Below are 19,487 nucleotides of genomic sequence, written 5' to 3'. Positions count from 1 at the left end.
ATTTGACTAAATTAGTACTCCTTTCTTCTATATGACAACAAATTGGTATATTATGAAACTACATTTCAAAACGAATCTAGTGATACTAATCTAACGTCATAAATGCTGCTCGTTTTTCCTATAAAGTTGATCAAAGTTCTAAAACTCTAAAGACAAAAGCTAGATGTATATTTATTCGCCGACCGGGGAAGTATACTGTTGTGTTGTTACCTTTGGTTGGACAAATGGACAACTCATGGATATTATCATATTTTTGTCTTGTCTTGGAAATTATGCTTGACTTTGAAGGCATGTTCATTTATATCTATCTCAAACAAAAAAATGTTTTATTTCATGAATCCACACACACCGCATACAAGCTCGCGCTACAATATCAAATTCTGGGAACAGTTTCACCAATCAGCAGCATCTTCTCCGTCTTGAGCGTCTCCGGTGGTCGGGGCCGCCTGCAGCTGGACGAAGTCCTCCTTGCCGAGGCACGACTCCGGGAGGACGTCCCCGACGTGCTTCCCGAACGCCTGGTGGCAGAACGCGGACGTGCTGCCCCCGCCGGCCGTCGTCAGGTTCACCCCGTCCAGATACAGGCGCCTGCACGGCATGGCGTCGCTGCACGCGAACGTCACCGCCCGCTCCGTCGCCGACGTGCCGGTGATGTCGATGTAGTTGATGTTCTCCACCGCCACCGCGCTCCCGTTCTGTACCACGACAGAGTTACAAACAAGTTCAGAGACACGCACGGCGTTCTGCTGCTAGGCAGTGAAATGCACCATCGGATTCAGACAAGACGGCCGGCGAGCTCAGTCGTACCGGCGTGCCGCATTGAGTTCCCCGGTTGGCAGCGGAGTAGTGCTGGTCGATGACGATGGGGTTGGCCACGTTCCTCATCATGATCTGCGCGAACTTCACCTTGCGCGCGAAGCCGCAGCCGTCCTGAAGGATGAACAAGAACATCACAGAAAAATGTTACCATGTCACACGGCCATTCTTGGTTCAGATGAGAATTTTGGCTATTGGTTTGTGCTTTGTAGTACCTCGTAGGTCTTGACGCGTACGCCGTTCTTGGTGTTGGAGATGAACATGGTGTCCGTCTTGATCTTCTCTATCTTGTGATTACTCTGGTTCTCGCCCAAGCCTCCAATGCTGACGATGAGGAAGAAGAAGATGACACATTCAGCTTAAGATTTGATGAAAATTCTAGTATTTGCAAAGAGACGACACATTACCTGATGCCGAGGCCAGGCCCGCAGGAGATGGCTCTCAGCCGGACATCGGAGCAATTGCCCACAATCGACACGCAGTCGCCACCTGAAAATGACACACAAAATATAAACACCAGCAGAATTCGCCTGCCAGAGAAAATTTCAGTTCAGATTCAGAACCAGTGCAGCGTACCTACGGAGAAGAGGTCATCCTTGATGTGGACGTTGGTGGAGCTGACGACGAGGACGCCGGCGGTGCCGGGGCTGTACTCCGGCGAGGTGACCCGGAGGTAGTTGGCCTCGACGTTGTAGCAGCGGGTGAAGACCAGGTGCTGCCGCTGGCTGTTCTGCAGCGTGAGGCCCTTGACGCTCACGTCCTGGCAGTCCTCGAAGTGGAGCGCCATGGGGGCGACCTCGTGCTGGCGGTACGAGGTGCAGTTCTCGTCCTCGCAGGCCCCCGCCCACCATTGATGGCCCCGGCCGTCGACGATGCCGCCGCCGCTGAGAGACAGGTCCCCCACGCCGGTGAAGTGGAGCCACCTGCCTTGGTCGCCGTCCTCCCACTCCTCCGGGCTCTCCGGCGCGATGATGTTCCCGGAAATCTGCGAGGCACGAATTAGCTAGAGTGTACTGTGACTGTGACTGTGACGTGGCGGAGGGAGAAGAAGGGGGAATGAATACCATGAGCTTGATCTCGCCGCGGCAGGGGCCGGCGAGCGTGACGGGCCAGATCTGGTAGGACTTGCCGGCGGGGACGTTGAGGTAGGTGTTGCCGCCGGTGGCGCACGCCGCCTCCCACGCGTCGACGAATGCCTGGAGAAAACAAGGGGAGAGTCAACGGAATGCCGCCGTGCCGCCCGAGATCGATGGCACTCGCGGCGTCGCGCACCTGGGTGTCGTTGGCAATGCCGTCCCCGACGGCGCCGAAGTCGTCGAGCGAGAGCAGGACGCGGGCCTCGGCGGCGCCCGGCAGCAGGAGGGCGACGGCGCCGGCGAGGGCCGCGAGCAGGAGCGGCGCACTTGCAAGAAGCGCCATGCTGCACGCGCGCACGCACGAGCTCAGTCACGCTGCTGCTGCTCAGTGACGGAAGCTGATTTGGCGCGAGCTGAGTTCGGTGAGTGGGGGGCAGCGGCAGGGCGGGTGGAGGATAAGGGCGCGCGGGCGAACGGACGGACACGTGGGCGCCAAGGGCCAAGCACGGCGTCGCACGATCGACTCGAGTACAGAACGAAACAAGATCCGGATCTGCGGGAGGAGCCATCTCTCGCCCGTGCACCTGCGATCGCCGGACGATCAGCCCGGGCCTGAATCACGTGGGGATTCTTCTCCCGGTGATCAGTTTGACTTTGTAGATGGACGATCTTGGCATTCATTTGCAGCTTGATACTCAACTTCATAGAAGTCAAGGAGAAGAAGCGCGATCTAGCCAACTTGGGCATCATGATCCACCAATCGTGAAATGGGCTCTTTATTTTTAGAGTAAATTCTATTTATTTTTTACCCCGAGATTGATATTTGTGACAGATATTATTCATTTTTCAAGAAATTCTTGCCACATTTTACCCCATACCGCAGCTTTCCCCATTTTGTGTTGTTTTCGAGTTGTTCTTTTATGAGTCGAATTGCTTAACGCTGACCCGTACTGCAACGACTTGTAACTTGGGCCTCAGTCCGTGGGCCGAGGGACCGGCGCATCGTGCTCAGATATATAGACGTTGCGTATGTAGGTGTGAGGTACGAAATGATTGTAGCAAATCGAGATCTTATCCCCTGAGCTTCTTCTTCTCCAAGCCTTCCTCTCTCTGTAATTCTCCTCGAAACCTTGCCAAGGTCAAGTGTCTAATTGATGAGGAGGTTGGTTCTTGGAATGAAGAGTCAGTCAGAGCTTTTTTCAGGAACGATGTTGCTGAAAATATTCTGCGGATTCCTATTAGTAGATGGGGAGGTGGATATTTTGCTAGTTGGGCGTTTACAAAATCTGGGGATTTTTCCGTTCGCTCGGCATACAACATGGCTCGATCGGAGCAGTTTCTGATCGACCACAGCAAGGCTGGGCATGGTCTCCCCTCAAATTTGGCGAATGAAGAAAAGTGTTGGAAGTCAATTTGGGTTGTCAAAGCCCCAAACAAGATGAAGGTGGTGCTCTGGCGTTTCGCCCATGATTGCCTTCCCTCGGGGGCTCAATTACAACGACGTCATGTGTCGGACACTGAGTCTTGCTGCTTCTGCGGCCGGCTCGAAACAGTGGAGCACGCCATGCTTTTCTGTGTGCGTACAAGAGCAGTGTGGGATGAAATAAAAAACTGGACTGGAATGGTGTTACGGCGTTCTGAATTTAGAGACACCAATATGTGGCTCTTTGATTTTCTATCAAGGTCTTCAGATCGCGATGCTATGGTGCTGGCTGTTACTATGTGGCATTTGTGGGAAGCTCGAAATGATGCTCGACACTCTCCTGAAGCACCAACGATTCGTACTACAGTGGAAAAGATCCGAGCGTATTCAGACTTGATCTTGAAGCATCTTTTCAACTCTGAATCTGTCAAGAGGTGTGAGTCGACTTCACCCAATCCTCTCTGGACTCCGCCGCCGACAGGTAAGGTTTTGATTCATTCGGATGCTGCTGTTTTCTCTGACCTGAACAAGTCTGGAGCTGGTGTGGTAGTGTTGAACCATGATGGGTGTTGTACTGCTGTTGTTTCTGAACCTCTTCGTGGTGCACTTGATCCTGAACTTGCGGAGGCTTTGGCCTTACGTAGAGCTGTGCAATTAGCTAGTGATGAAGGCTATTCTGATGTTATCTTTGCTTCGGATTGCCTTTCGCTGGTGCAAAGGATGAATTCTAAATCTTGCGATCGCTCTAGCATTGGTACTGTTGTTGAAGACATCAAGTTTGCTTCTCAAAGCTTTGTTTCTGTGGTGTTCAAGCATGTTCATCGGCAAGCTAATGTAGCGGCTCAATTGTTAGCTAAATCTTGTAAGAATTTGTCTAGCTTTGTGATTTTTCATTCTGTTCCGATTTGTATCCGGGAGACTCTTTGTAACTTTGTTAAGTGATCAATAAAGCCGATGTTTCTCTCAAAAAAACCTTGAGATCTATGAACCACACCCTCGCCATGGCAGGGAATGCTATCTGTATCGTAGCATTTGGTATCTAGAGCCTCGTCAGATCCGCGCAATTTTTTTTCCGGTGATCTGATCTGCCGATTGACCCCTAATTCCTGACGAAAGGTGCGAATCCTCTGGGAATTACGCGCAAAACACTTCGGTGTACCTGAGTTGGGTTGGGACGACCGGCGGTAACCACTGCCAAGAAATCCGACAAGCCGACGCTCTCTGCACGCATGGCGGCAGCAGAGATGACGCTCGCGGAGATGCAGCAGTTGATTCAGGCGACCATCGCACAGAACAAGGCCGTTTCGGAGGCAGGGGCGCACAACGCCAAGGGGATCGAGGAATTGTGCACCACCGTCGACAGCTATGCGTCGTCCTCGGCGAAGGCGTTCGATGCGCTCGCACAGACCACCACCGCGTCGCTCGACCGTACACAGACAACGCTGGGTCGGCTCCTCATCGCCAACAATGGGCTGGATGCAGCGGTGGACGAGATGAAGCGCTCCCTCACTGGAGTCCTCAAGCGCGTCTCGTCCCTGGAACTGGCGCAGACCACACCATCTACTCTGCCGCAACCATAGCAGCGCGCAGGGGGGTTGAGGGTGGAAGTGCCGCGTCATGAGGGGAATTCGGCAGGCGCCGAGATACGGGCACAGCGCAACATCCGATCAGTCCAAGGACAGGGTGAGCATTCCAGCAATCACTTCCAAACATATGAGGAATTCTCCGATGAACTTGATGAGCACGGAGTGTCGCCCAATTCAGCAGCAAAGTGTTCCCATTCGAGATTCAGTCCTTGCATTCCTCGATCTGATTTTCCCGAATTTGATGGTGATAATCCAAAGTGATGGAAACAACAATGCGAGAAATACTTCAAGATGTACTCTGTCCAGGCAAATCCGTGGGTTGACTTTGCTACTATGCATTTTCAAGGCAATGCGGCTCTCTGGTTGTAGACATATGAAGCTATTGTTGGGGAACGTAGTAATTTCAAAAAAATTCCTACGCACACAGAGGATCATGGTGATGCATAGCAACGAGAGGGGAGAGTGTGTCCACGTACCCTCGTAGACCGAAAGCGGAAGCGTTAGCACAACACGGTTGATGTAGTCGTACGTCTTCACGATCCGACCGATCCAAGTACCGAACGTACGGCACCTCCGAGTTCAGCACACGTTCAGCTCGATGACGTCCCGCGAACTCCGATCCAGCAGAGCTTCACGAGAGAGTTCCGTCAGCACGACGGCGTGATGACGGTGATGATGCTGCTACCGACGCAGGGCTTCGCCTAAGCACCGCTACGATATGACCGAGGTGGAATATGGTGGAGGGGGGCACCGCACACGGCTGGAATAGATCAACAGATCAACTTGTGTGTCTTGGGGTGCCCCCCTGCCCCCGTATATAAAGGAGCAAGGGGGGAGGCCGGCCGGCCCTCTAGGACGCGCCAGGAGGAGGAGTCCTCCTCCTAGTGGGAGTAGGACTCCCCCTTTCCTAGTCCCACTAGGAGGGGGAAGGAAGGAGACGGGAAGGAGAAGGAAAGAGGGGGCGCAGCCCCTCCCCTAGTCCAATTCGGACTAGGCCCACGGAGGGCGCGCGGCCAGCCCTCGTGGCTTCTCCTCTTTTTCCCCTAAAGCGCACTAAGGCCCATATGTACTCCCGTATTCCCGTAACTTCACCGGTACTCCAAAAAATACCTGAATCACTCGGAACCTTTCCGATGTCTGAATATAGTCGTCCAATATATCGATCTTTACGTCTCGACCATTTCGAGACTCCTCGTCATGTCCCCGATCTCATCCGGGACTCCGAACTACCTTCGGTACATCAAAACACATAACTCATAATATAAATCGTCACCGAACGTTAAGCGTGCGGAACCTACGGGTTCGAGAACTATGTAGACATGACCGAGACACATCTCCGGTCAATAACCAATAGCGGAACCTGGATGCTCATATTGGCTCCCACATATTCTACGAAGATCTTTATCGGTCAAACTGCATAACAACATACGTTATTCCTTTGTCATCGGTATGTTACTTGCCCGAGATTCGATCGTCGGTATCTCAATACCTAGTTCAATCTCGTTACCGGCAAGTCTCTTTACTCGTTCCGTAATGCATCATCCCGCAACTAACTCATTAGTCACATTGCTTGCAAGGCTTATAGTGATGTGCATTACCGAGAGGGCCCAGAGATACCTCTCTGACAATCGGAGTGACAAATCCTAATCTCGAAATACGCCAACCCAACAAGTACCTTCGGAGACACCTGTAGAGCACCTTTATAATCACCCAGTTACGTTGTGACGTTTGCTAGCACACAAAGTGTTCCTTCGGTAAACGGGAGTTGCATAATCTCATAGTCATAGGAACATGTATAAGTCATGAAGAAAGCAATAGCAACATACTAAACGATCAAGTGCTAAGCTAACGGAATGGGTCAAGTCAATCACATCATTCTCCTAATGATGTGATCCCGTTAATCAAATGACAACTCATGTCTATGGCTAGGAAACTTAACCATCTTTGATTCAACGAGCTAGTCAAGTAGAGGCATACTAGTGACATTCTGTTTTGTCTATGTATTCACACATGTATCAAGTTTGCAGTTAATACAATTCTAGCATGAATACTAAACATTTATCATGAAATAAGGAAATAAATAATAACTTTATTATTGCCTCTAGGGCATATTTCCTTCAGTCTCCCACTTGCAAGAGTCAATAATCTAGTTCACATCGCCATGTGATTTAATATCAATAGTTCACATCTTTATGTGGTTACACCCATAGTTCACATCGACATGTGACCAACACCCAAAGGGTTTACTAGAGTCAGTAATCTAGTTCACATCGCTATGTGATTAACACCCAAAGAGTACTAAGGTGTGATCATGTTTTGCTTGTGGGATAATTTTAGTCAACGGGTCTGTCACATTCAGATCCGTAAGTATTTTGCAAATTTCTATGTCTACAATGCTCTGTATGGAGCTACTGTAGCTAATAGCTCCCACTTTCAATATGTATCTAGATCGAGACTTAGAGTCATCCAGATCGGTGTCAAAGCTTGCATCGACGTAACTTTTTACGACAAACTCTTTATCACCTCCATAACCGAGAAATATTTCCTTATTCCACTAAGGATAATTTTGACCGTTGTCCAGTGATCTACTCCTGGATCACTATTGTACCCTCTTGCCAAACTCTTGGTGAGGTACACAATAGATATGGTACACAACATGGCATACTTCATAGAACCTATGGCTGAGGCATAGTGAATGACTTTCATTCTTTTTCTATCTTCTGCCGTGGTCGGGCTTTGAGTCTTACTCAATTTCACACCTTGTAACACAGGTAAGAACTCTTTCTTTGACTGTTCCATTTTGAACTACTTCAAAATCTTGTCAAGGTATGTACTCATTGAAAAAACTTATCAAGCGTCTTGATCTATCTCTATAGATCTTGATGCTCAATATGTAAGTAGCTTCACCAAGGTCTTTCTTTGAAAAAGTCCTTTCAAATACTCCTTTATGCTTTACAGAAAATTCTACATTATTTCCGATCAACAATATGTCATTCACATATACTTATCAGAAATGCTGTAGTGCTCCCACTCACTTTCTTGTAAATACAGGCTTCATCGCAAGTCTGTATAAACTATATGCTTTGATCAACTCATCAAAGCGTATATTCCAACTCCGAGATGCTTGCACCAGTCCATAGATGGATCGCTGGAGCTTTGCATACTTTGGTAGCACCTTTAGGATTGACAAAACCTTTTGGTTGCATCACATACAACTCTTCTTTAAGAAATCCATTAAGGAAAGCAGGTTTGACATCTATTTGCCAAATTTCATTAAATGCGGCAATTGCTAACATGATTCGGACAGACTTAAGCATCGATACGAGTAGAAAATCTCATCGTAGTCAACACCTTGAACTTGTCGAAAACATTTTTGCGACAATTCGAGCTTTTTAGATAGTAACACTACTATCATCGTCCGTCTTCCTCTTGAAGATTCATTTATTCTCGATGGCTTGCCGATCATCGGGCAAGTCAACCAAAGTCCATACTTTGTTCTCATATATGGATCCCATCTCAGATTTCATGGCTTCAAGCTATTTCGTAGAATCTGGGCTCATCATCGCTTCCTCATAGTTCGTAGGTTCGTCATGGTCAAGTAACATTAACTCCAGAATAGGATTACCGTACCACTCTGGTGCGGAACGTACTCTGGTTGACCTACGAGGTTCGGTAGTAACTTGATCTGAAGCTTCATGATCATCATCATTAACTTCCTCACTAATTGGTGTAAGCATCACTGGAACTGATTTCTGTGATGAACTACTTTCCAATTCGGGAGGAGGTACAATTACTTTATCAAGTTTTACTTTCCTCCCACTCACTTCTTTCGAGAGAAACTCCTTCTCTAGAAAGGATCCATTCTTGGCAACAAAGATCTTGCCTTCGGATCTGTGATAGAAGGTGTACCCAACATTTTGGGTATCCTATGAAGACGCACTTGTCCGATTTGGGTTTGAGCTTATCAGGATGAAACCTTTTTCACATAAGCATTGCAACCCCAAACTTTAAGAAACGACAGCTTAGGTTTCTTGCTAAACCACAGTTCATTTGGTGTCGTCTCAACAGATTTAGATGGTGCCCTTTTTAACATGAATGCAGCTGTCTCTAATGCATAACCCCAAAACGATAGTGGTAAATCGGTAAGAGACATCATAGATCGCACCATATCTAATAAAGTGCGGTTACGATGTTCGGACACACCATTACGCTGTGGTGTTCCAGGTGGCGTGAGTTGCGAAACTATTTCACATTGTTTCAAATGAAGACCAAACTCGTACTCAAATATTCATCTCCGCGATCAGATTGTAGAAACTTTATTTTCTTGTTACGATGATTTTACACTTCACTCTGCAATTCTTTTGAACTTTTCAAATGTTTCAGACTTATGTTTCATCAAGAAGATATACCCATATCTGCTCAAATCATCTGTGAAGGTCAGAAAATAACGATACCCGCCGCGAGCCTCAACACCCATCAGATCGCATACATCAGTATGTATTATTTCCAATAAGTCAGTAGCTCGCTCCATTGTTCCGGAGAACGGAGTCTTAGTCATCTTGCCCATGAGGCATGGTTCGCAAGCATCAACTGATTCATAATCAAGTGATTCCAAAAGTCCATCTGCGTGGATTTTCTTCATGCGCTTTACACCAATATGACCTAAATGGCAGTGCCACAAATAAGTTGCACTATCATTATTAACTTTGCATCTTTTGGCTTCAATATTATGAACATATGTATCACTACGATCGAGATTCAATAAACCATTCACCTTGGGTGTATGACCATTGAAGGTTTTATTCATGTAAACAGAACAACAATTATTCTTTGACTTCAAATGAATAACCGTATTGCAATAAACATGATCAAATCATATTCATGCTTAATGCAAGCACCAAATAACATTTATTTAGGTTCCACACTAATCCCGAAAGTATAGGGAGTGTGCGATGATGATCATATCAATCTTTGGAACTACTTCCAACACACATCGTCACTTCACCCTTAACTAGTTTATGTTCATTCTGCAACTTCCGTTTCGAGTTACTACTTTTAGCAACTGAACCAGTATCAAATACTGAGGGGTTGCTATAAACACTAGTAAAGTACACATCAATAACATGTATATCAAATATACCTTTGTTCACTTTGCCATCCTTCTTATCCGCCAATTACTTGGGGTAGTTTCCGCTTCCAGTGACCAGTCCCTTTGCAGTAGAAGCACTTAGTCTCAGGCTTAGATCCAGACTTGGGCTTCTTCACTTGAGTAGCAACTTACTTGCCGTTCTTCTTGAAGTTCCCTTTCTTCCCTCTACCCTTTTTCTTGAAACTAGTGGTCTTGTCAACCATCAACACTTGATGTTTTTCTTGATTTCTACCTTCGCCGATTTTAGCATCGCGAAGAGCTTGGGAATTGTTTTCGTCATCCCTTGCATATTATAGTTCATCACTAAGTTCTAGTAACTTGGTGATAGTGACTGGAGAACTTTGTCAATTACTATCTTACCTGGAAGATTAACTCCCACTTGATTCAAGCAATTGTAGTACCCAGACAATCTGAGCACATGCTCACTGGTTGAGCTATTCTCCTCCATCTTGTAGGCAAAGTACTGTCAGAGGTCTCATACCTCTCGACATGTGCATGAGTATGAAATACCAATTTCAACTCTTGGAACATCTCATATGCTCCGTGGCGTCTCAAAAACGTCTTTGAAGCCCCGATTCTAAGCCGTAAAGCATGGTGCACTAAACTATCAAGTAGTCATCATACCGAGCTTTTGTTAAACGTTCATAACGTCTGCATCTGCTCCTGCAATAGTTATGTCACCTAGCGGTGCATTAAGGACATAATACTTCTGTGCAGCAATGAGGTTAATCCTCAGATCATGGACCAAGTCCGCATCATTGCTACTAACATCTTTCAACTTAGTTTTCTCTAGGAACATATCAAAATAAAACAGGGGAGCTAAACGCGAGCTATTGATCTACAACATAGATATGCTAATACTACCAGGACTAAGTTCATGATAAATTTAAGTTCAATTAATCATATTACTTAAGAACTCCCACTTAGATATACATCCCTCTAATCATCTAAGTGATCACATGATCCAAATCAACTAAACCATGTCCGATCATCACGTGAGATGGAGTAGTTTTCAATGGTGAACATCACTATGTTGATCATATCTACTATATGATTTACGCTCGACCTTTCGGTCTCAGTGTTCCGAGGCCATATCTGCATATGCTAGGCTCGTCAAGTTTAACCCGAGTATTCCGCGTGTGCAACTGTTTTGCACCCGTTGTATTTGAACGTAGAGCCTATCACACCCAATCATCACGTGATGTCTCAGCACGAAGAACTTTCGCAACGGTGCATACTCAGGGAGAACACTTATACCTTGAAATTTAGTGAGAGATCATCTTATAATGCTACCGTCGATCTAAGCAAAATAAGATGCATAAAAGATAAACATCACATGCAATCAATATAAGTGATATGATATGGCCATCATCATCTTGTGCTTGTGATCTCCATCTCCGAAGCACCGTCATGATCACCATCGTCACCGGCGCGACACCTTGATCTCCATCGTAGCATCATTGTCGTCTCGCCAACTATTGCTTCTACGACTATCGCTACCGCTTAGTGATAAAGTAAAGCAATTACAGGGCGATTTTATTGCATACAATAAAGCGACAACCATATGGCTCCTGCTAGTTGCCGATAACTCGGTTACAAAACATGACCATTTCATACAATAAAATATAGCATCATGTCTTGACCATATCACATCACAACATGCCCTGCAAAAACAAGTTAGACGTCCTCTACTTTGTTGTTGCAAGTTTTACGTGGCTGCTACAGGCTGAGCAAGAACCGTTCTTACCTACGCATCAAAACCACAACGATAGTTCGTCAAGTTAGTGTTGTTTTAACCTTCTCAAGGAACGGGCGTATCCACACTCGGTTCAACTAAAGTTGGAGAAACTAACACCCACTAGCCACCTGTGTGCAAAGCACGTCGGTAGAACCAGTCTCGCGTAAGCGTACGCGTAATGTCGGTCCGGGCCGCTTCATCCAACAATACCACCGAACCAAAGTATGACATGCTGGTAAGCAGTATGACTTGTATCGCCCACAACTCACTTGTGTTCTACTCGTGCATATAACATCGACGCATAAAACCTGGCTTTGATACCACTGTTGGGGAACGTAGTAATTTCAAAAAAATTCCTACGCACACACAGGATCATGGTGATGCATAGCAACGAGAGGGGAGAGTGTGTCCACGTACCCTCGTAGGCCGAAAGCGGAAGCGTTAGCACAACGCGGTTGATGTAGTCGTACGTCTTCACGATCCGACCGATCCAAGTACCGAACGTACGGCACCTCCGAGTTCAGCACATGTTCAGCTCGATGACGTCCCGCAAACTCCGATCCAGCAGAGCTTCACGGGAGAGTTCCGTCAGCACGACGGCATGATGACGGTGATGATGTTGCTACCGACGCAGGGCTTCGCCTAAGCACCGCTACGATATGACCGAGGTGGAATATGGTGGAGGGGGGCATCGCACACGGCTGGAATAGATCAACAGATCAACTTGTGTGTCTTGGGGTGCCCCCTGCCCCCGTATATAAAGGAGAAAGGGGGGAGGCCGGCCGGCCCTCTAGGGCGCGCCAGGAGGAGGAGTCCTCCTCCTAGTGGGAGTAGGACTCCCCCTTTCCTAGTCCCACTAGGAGGGGGAAGGAAGAAGACGGGGAGGAGAAGGAAAGAGGGGGCGCAACCCCTCCCCTAGTCCAATTCGGACTAGGCCCATGGGGGGCGCGCGGCCAGCCCTCGTGGCTTCTCCTCTTTTTCCCCTAAAGCCCACTAAGGCCCATATGTACTCCCGTATTCCTGTAACTCCACCGGTACTCCGAAAAATACCCGAATCACTCGGAACCTTTCCGATGTCCGAATATAGTCGTCCAATATATCGATCTTTACGTCTCGACCATTTTGAGACTCCTCGTCATGTCCCAGATCTCATCCGGGACTTCGAACTACCTTCGGTACATCAAAACACATGACTCATAATATAAATCATCACCGAACGTTAAGCGTGCGGACCCTACGGGTTCGAGAACTATGTAGACATGACCGAGACACATCTCCGGTCAATAACCAATAGCGGACCTGGATGCTCATATTGGCTCCCACATATTCCACGAAGATCTTTATCGGTCAAACCGCATAACAACATACATTATTCCCTTTGTCATCGGTATGTTACTTGCCCGAGATTCGATCGTCGGTATCTCAATACCTAGTTCAATCTCGTTACCGGCAAGTCTCTTTACTCGTTCCCTAATGCATCATCCCGCAACTAACTCATTAGTCACATTGCTTGCAAGGCTTATAGTGATGTGCATTACCGAGAGGGCCCAGAGATACCTCTCTGACAATCGGAGTGACAAATCCTAATCTCGAAATACGCCAACCCAATAAGTACCTTCGGAGACACCTGTAGAGCACCTTTATAATCACCCAGTTACGTTGTGACGTTTGGTAGCACACAAAGTGTTCCTCCGGTAAACGGGAGTTGCATAATCTCATAGTCATAGGAACATGTATAAGTCATGAAGAAAGCAATAGCAACATACTAAACGATCAAGTGCTAAGCTAACGGAATGGGTCAAGTCAATCACATCATTCTCCTAATGATGTGATCCCGTTAATCAAATGACAACTCATGTCTATGGCTAGGAAACTTAACCATCTTTGATTCAACGAGCTAGTCAAGTAGAGGCATACTAGTGACATTCTGTTTTGTCTATGTATTCACACATGTATCAAGTTTGCGGTTAATACAATTCTAGCATGAATAATAAACATTTATCATGAAATAAGGAAATAAATAATAACTTTATTATTGCCTCTAGGGCATATTTCCTTCAGCTAGCACACAATCGACTCCTGGCCTCAGCCGTGTGTTGCAGTGTTTGCTAAGTTCAATAGAAATAAGTATTCCAGATTAATGGATGTGTTCTTTGCCTTGCGACAGGAAGGTTCAATGGATGGTTATGCTCATTGTTTTGAGGAGCATATGCATAAGATACTCATGTACAATCCTTCATATGATGAGACATTTTTTGTCAAAAGGTTTATGGAAGGACTGAAACAAGAGATACGGGTAGCTGTTAAATTGCAACATCCAGTAACTGTGGATGTGGCATTTGCTTGTGCACAAACACAGGAGGCATTGCTAGCTGAAGATACCACTCGACCCATAGTCAAACCAGATTTCAAGCAGAGGAACAAACAGTATGTGCACCAAGGATTACTTGGGTCAACTCCTGGAGATCAGAAAATAACAGAAAAAGGGAAATTCTATGAGAAATTTGATAATCTTAGGGCTCAGAGACGGGCCAGAGGGGTGTGCTTCAAATGTGGAGAGAAATTTGGACCAGGTCACAAGTGTCCCACATCCATTCAAATACATGTTACGGAGGAGTTATTATCAGCACTACAATTTCCAGAGCAATTGGATGAGGCACAAGCAAGGGAAGACAGTGATACTGCGTCTGAGACAGAAGAAATTGTAATGAAGTTATCTATACAAGCAGTTAGTGGAACTTCTTGCAAAGAGAGTATCAAGTTGGAGGGCATGATAGGGAAAACTCATCTGCTTATTTTGATTGACTCTGGTAGCTCAAATAACTTCATCAGTGAAAAATTAGTGGAGAAACTGCAGTGCCCTATCGAGCAACTCAATCCAGCTTCGGTTAGAGTAGCAGGTGGTGGCTTGTTAACCTGCACTAAACAAGTATTGGGACTCCAATGGTGGTGTCAGGGTACTAGCTTTACTACATCTCTGAAAGCATTACCACTGGATAATTATGACATCATTTTGGGTATGAATTGGTTGGAGACCATGAGTCCCATGTGGGTTGATTGGCGCAAGAAAATTATGAAATTCAGTTACAGAAACACAGAAGTAACACTGACAGGAATTCTGGAAACTGCAACTGATTGCAAACAAATGTCAGCACAAGAACTGAAAGGTTTACTGCAGACTGATGTTGTTGATCACATTATTCAGCTCTACCACATATCTGATACTCCACCTCAGTCTGAAATTGTGCCTGAAGAAGTACAGAAATTGCTTGCTGAACACAAAAATTTGTTCTCAGAACCTACATCTCTACCTCCACACAGAAGTTTTGATCACAAAATTCCTCTGTTGCCTGGGGCTGTGCCTGTCAATGTCAAACCCTACAGATATAATCCAATCCAGAAAAATGAGATAGAGAAACAAATAGCTACTATGTTACAACAAGGTATTATTGAACTAAGCTCCAGTGCATTTGCTTCTCCTATTTTATTAGTCAGGAAAAAGGATGGTACCTCGCGTTTCTGTGTTGATTGTCATCACTTTAATGCAATCACTGTGAAACATAAGTATCCCATGCCTGTCGTGGATGAGCTATTGGATGAGTTAGCTGGAGCTATGTGGTTCACCAAGTTGGATTTGAGAGCGGGATACCACCAAATTCGATTGGTGGAAGGGGAGGAGCATAAACCTGCTTTTAAAGTGCACAATGGGTTATATGAATTTAAAGTTATTCCTTTTGGAGTGACTGAAGGACCTGCTACTTTTCAGACTGGGATGAATACTGGTTAGCTCCCTTACTCAGGAAAAGTGTGCTCTGTTTTATGGATGACATATTGGTGTTCAGTGCTACATTCAAGGAACACCTCAAGCATCTTAAGGAAGTATTCGACCTGTTAGCTGCTAACCAGCTCTATGTGAAGATGAGTAAGTGTTCCTTTGCTCAGCAGAAATTAGAATACTTGGGCCATGTTATTAGCAAGGATGGAGTGAGTACAGATCCTGCTAAAGTGCAAGCAGTCAAAGACTGGCCTGTTCCCACTACTGTCAAACAAGTGAGAGGATTTTTGGGGCTCACATGATATTACAGAAAATTCATCAAGAACTATGGCATCATCAGTAGAAGCTTGACTGATTTACTTAAGAAAAATACTATGTTTGTGTGGACACCCACTAATCAAGAAGCTTTTCAGCAACTACAGACTGCATTGATCATTGTTCCAGTGTTAGCCTTGCCAGATTTCAATAAACCCTTCACAATAGAGACAGATGCTAGTAATATGGGGATTGGAGCAGTCCTGATGCAGCAAGGGCATACTATTGCATACCTCAGTAAAGCTCTAGGTCCTAAAGCACAGGGTATGTCCACTTATGAGAAGGAGTGTTTGGCCATCTTGCTAGCAGTGAAGAAATGGAAATCTTATCTGCAACATGATCACTTTACTATCAGCACTGATCACCGCAGTCTGATACACTTTCAGGACCAAAACATTTCCAACCATATTCAACAGAAAGCACTGTTAAAGCTTATGGGCCTCAAATACAGTGTGGTGTACAGAAAAGGGTTGGAAAATGGTGCTGCTGATGCTCTCTCCAGAGTGGAAACACAACCTACAATATTCTCCTTGTCTTACTACACACCTGAGTGGTTGGAAGTAGTAGCTGATGGTTACCTGACAGACCCTCAAGCAAAAGAATTGCTCACTAAATTAAGTGTAACTGGCAGTAATAACAAGGGTTTTTCTTGGCAGCAAGGAATTATCAGGCACAAGGGGAGAGTTTGGTTGGGAGCAAACAAAGAAGCACAGCAAGCAATTCTGCTCTCATTGCACTCGAGTGGCATTGGTGGGCATTCAGGGGTGCAAGCCACATATCAGAGAGTGAAAGCAATATTCTCCTGGCCTGCTCTCAAACAATCAGTGGAACAGTTTGTCAAATCATGTTCTATCTGTCAACAAGCTAAATCAGAACACATAAAGAAACCAGGTTTTCTTAGCCCTCTTCCCATACCTAAAGAAGCTTGGAATATGGTTAGTATGGATTTCATCAGTGGTCTTCCCTAAAGCAAAAACTATGACACAATCTTGGTTGTCATCGACAAGTTCAGCAAATATGGTCATTTCTTACCACTCTGCCATCCCTTTACTGCACTCTCTGTTGCACAAGCATATTTGGACAATGTTTATAAGTTGCATGGACTACCTAAAGTGCTCATAACTGACAGAGATCCATTGTTCACTAGCAATGTGTGGCAGGAGCTATGCAAACTTACTGACACCAAGATGAACATGGGTACTGCAAACCACCCTGAGACTGATGGTCAAACAGAGAAGTTAAATCAGTGTGTGGAGACATTTTTAAGGTGCATGGTGCATTCTGCACCCAAGAAATGGGCACAGTGGATCTCACAAGCTGAATACTGGTACAATACAAATTTTCATTCTGCTCATGGACATACACCCTTCAAGGTTCTCTATGGTTATGAACCAAGACATCTAGGTGTTGAAAATCTACAGTCAGATACACCTACAGATCTTACCAGTTGGTTGTCAGAGAGAAATGCCATGACTGCACTTATATGTGATCAACTCCAACGCGCTCAATAGCGCATGAAAACTCAGGAAGACAAGCATCGCTCTGAGCAGGTTTTTCAACCAGGCAATTGGGCATATCTAAAACTTCAGTCGTATATGCAAAAGTCGGTGGCTCGTCGCACTAACCACAAACTGGGTTTCAAATATTTTGGTCCCTTTCAGGTCTTGGAGCGAATTGTGGATGTCGCTTATCGCCTTCAGTTACCAGCAACCAGCAAGATACACCCGGTGGTGCACGTCTCCTTGCTCAAGCCGGCCGCACCACCAGGTGACGGTAGCACAACTGAAGAGCTTCAGTACGCACAACAACTGACCGCATCGTCCAAGCCCGCGCAAGTTCTGGCATCGCGGTGGGTGCGCGTCGGAGGGCGCACACGCAAGCAGTACAAGATCGCATGTTCAGGGCTACCGCTGTCCATGGCAACCTGGGAGTGGTCCAATGCACTGACAGAGCTTCCTACAGCTTGAGGTCAAGCTACTGCTTAAGGAGGGGGGGAGTGCAACGACTTGTACCTTGGGCCTCAGTCCGTGGGCCGAGGGACCGGCCCATCGTACTCAGATATATAGACGTTGTGTGTGTAGGTGTGAGGTATGAAATGATTGTAGCAAACCGAGATCTTATCCCCTGAGCTTCTTCTTCTCCAAGCCTTCCTCTCCCTGTAATTCTCTCTGTAATTCTCCTCGAAACCTTGAGATCTATGAACCACACCCTCGCCATGGCAGGGAATGCTATCTGTATCGTAGCACGTACAGAACCAGTCGTCGCGCCCACACGGTGGAGCCGCACCAACTCTACAACCGGTCTAGCCGCACCATGGCCTCCCGTGTCGCGCCCACCACCTTTCTCCGCGCCCTTTTTTCGTCTTCAGCTCATTGCTCCGCTTGCACTCCCACGGCTTTATTATTTCCTTTCACGATGGTGTTGCAACCAAGGAGATCAAGGCAATGGAGAACTCGCTGAAGGAGTCAACGCGGCCGCCGTCCAGATTGTATGCTCTACTCCTTCTCCATCTCCTCTGTCAGAAGATATATGCAATGTTCTATTATGGAGGACAAACATGATGGCAGTGCTTGTTGATCCATCGTCTTTACTCTCTTACTTCTTGGTTTTTTTGCTTCTCCGATCTGCTGTTGTTGATAGGGCGGTGCTGGTTAGAAGGGTTTGCTGCAGATGTACTACTGTTCCTTATAAGGTTTGGTGGAAAAAAGAAAGATCTTTTTCTAAAGATGTTAAATCTTGGAAAAAAGATAGGTCTTTGATGATTTATTCTTGTGTTTTCTATTGGATTAGATATGTATTTAATGAATCTTTGCATAAAGAGAAGTATTTAAGAGAGGTCAAAGTTAGGGTTTAGGGTTTTAGCATAGAAGAGGCTCGTTGAAGAGATGAAGGTAGGGTTCTGATGGATTTGATGTGAGTTCAGTGATGGTTGGCCTAAAAGAGAAGAATTTAGGATAGATCAAAGAGAATATAGGGTTTTAATAGTACAAATTCTTATTTCAGTCAAAGTTCGTTTATAGGTGTCATAAGAAATCAGTTCTAGTTCAGTTATACGTGTCATAAAAATTTAGTAATATGTGTCAAAGTTCAGTTACATGTGTCAAAGTTCAGTTATAGATAAAAATCAGTTACAGTTGCATTGAACTATTCTTGATTTTGTTTGTTTCAGATTGAAAGCATGTGGCTGCTTAGGTTCACTGTGCACGGAAAAAGTGATTCTCAGCATCCACAACCCAAGGCATGGGTTAGGGACTCAGTTACCTATGATAACTTGAAGGAACAATTGTTGGACTGCGGGTTATGCAGAAACGATTTTATCTACTATCAAAGGTTTGGTCAAGTGACAGGATGACCATGACTGAACTAAGAAATGATGCTACAATCCAGAAGATGCTTAAAGAAGACCAAACATTGCATATGATTGCTTTGCATTGTTATAGGGGACTTGTTTGGTATGTAGAGCCACCCCCGATGTTTTTCTGCTCCTGGTTCAATTGTTGATGTTCCTGCTCCTGCTCCAATTGTTGTTGTTCCTACTCCTGCTCCAATTGTTGCTTCTGTTGTTCCTGCTCGAGTTGTTGCTTCTCCTGTTCATAGCAATGATGCTTT

The 19,487-nt window shown here is 45.8% G+C and overlaps 2 protein-coding genes across 2 annotated transcripts; one reads left to right on the top strand and one right to left on the bottom strand.

Annotated features, from left to right (window-relative positions):
• Positions 1 to 297: 297 nt before the first annotated feature.
• Positions 298 to 2,347, bottom strand: LOC109745359 (probable polygalacturonase At1g80170). The gene is made up of 7 exons (XM_020304476.4): positions 2,089 to 2,347; positions 1,881 to 2,012; positions 1,393 to 1,801; positions 1,224 to 1,305; positions 1,032 to 1,140; positions 808 to 930; positions 298 to 695 (listed from the first exon to the last, which is right to left on the bottom strand). Exons 1-7 carry the CDS (start codon positions 2,233 to 2,235, stop codon positions 393 to 395), a joined length of 1,305 nt encoding a protein of 434 aa, XP_020160065.1. The 5' UTR covers positions 2,236 to 2,347; the 3' UTR covers positions 298 to 392.
• A 2,585-nt stretch (positions 2,348 to 4,932) lies between these two features.
• On the top strand, positions 4,933 to 17,845 carry LOC141039121 (uncharacterized). Its single transcript, XM_073506428.1, has 6 exons — positions 4,933 to 4,998; positions 13,956 to 15,231; positions 15,555 to 15,710; positions 16,008 to 16,710; positions 17,026 to 17,251; positions 17,540 to 17,845. The coding sequence occupies exons 1-6, from the start codon at positions 4,933 to 4,935 to the stop codon at positions 17,843 to 17,845; spliced, it is 2,733 nt and encodes a 910-aa protein (XP_073362529.1).
• Positions 17,846 to 19,487: the final 1,642 nt, after the last annotated feature.

The sequence above is a fragment of the Aegilops tauschii genome, chromosome 1, assembly GCF_002575655.3.
Source record: "Aegilops tauschii subsp. strangulata cultivar AL8/78 chromosome 1, Aet v6.0, whole genome shotgun sequence".
Classification (NCBI taxonomy): Eukaryota; Viridiplantae; Streptophyta; class Magnoliopsida; order Poales; family Poaceae; genus Aegilops; species Aegilops tauschii.
This window is presented reverse-complemented; position numbering and strand designations above follow the sequence as displayed.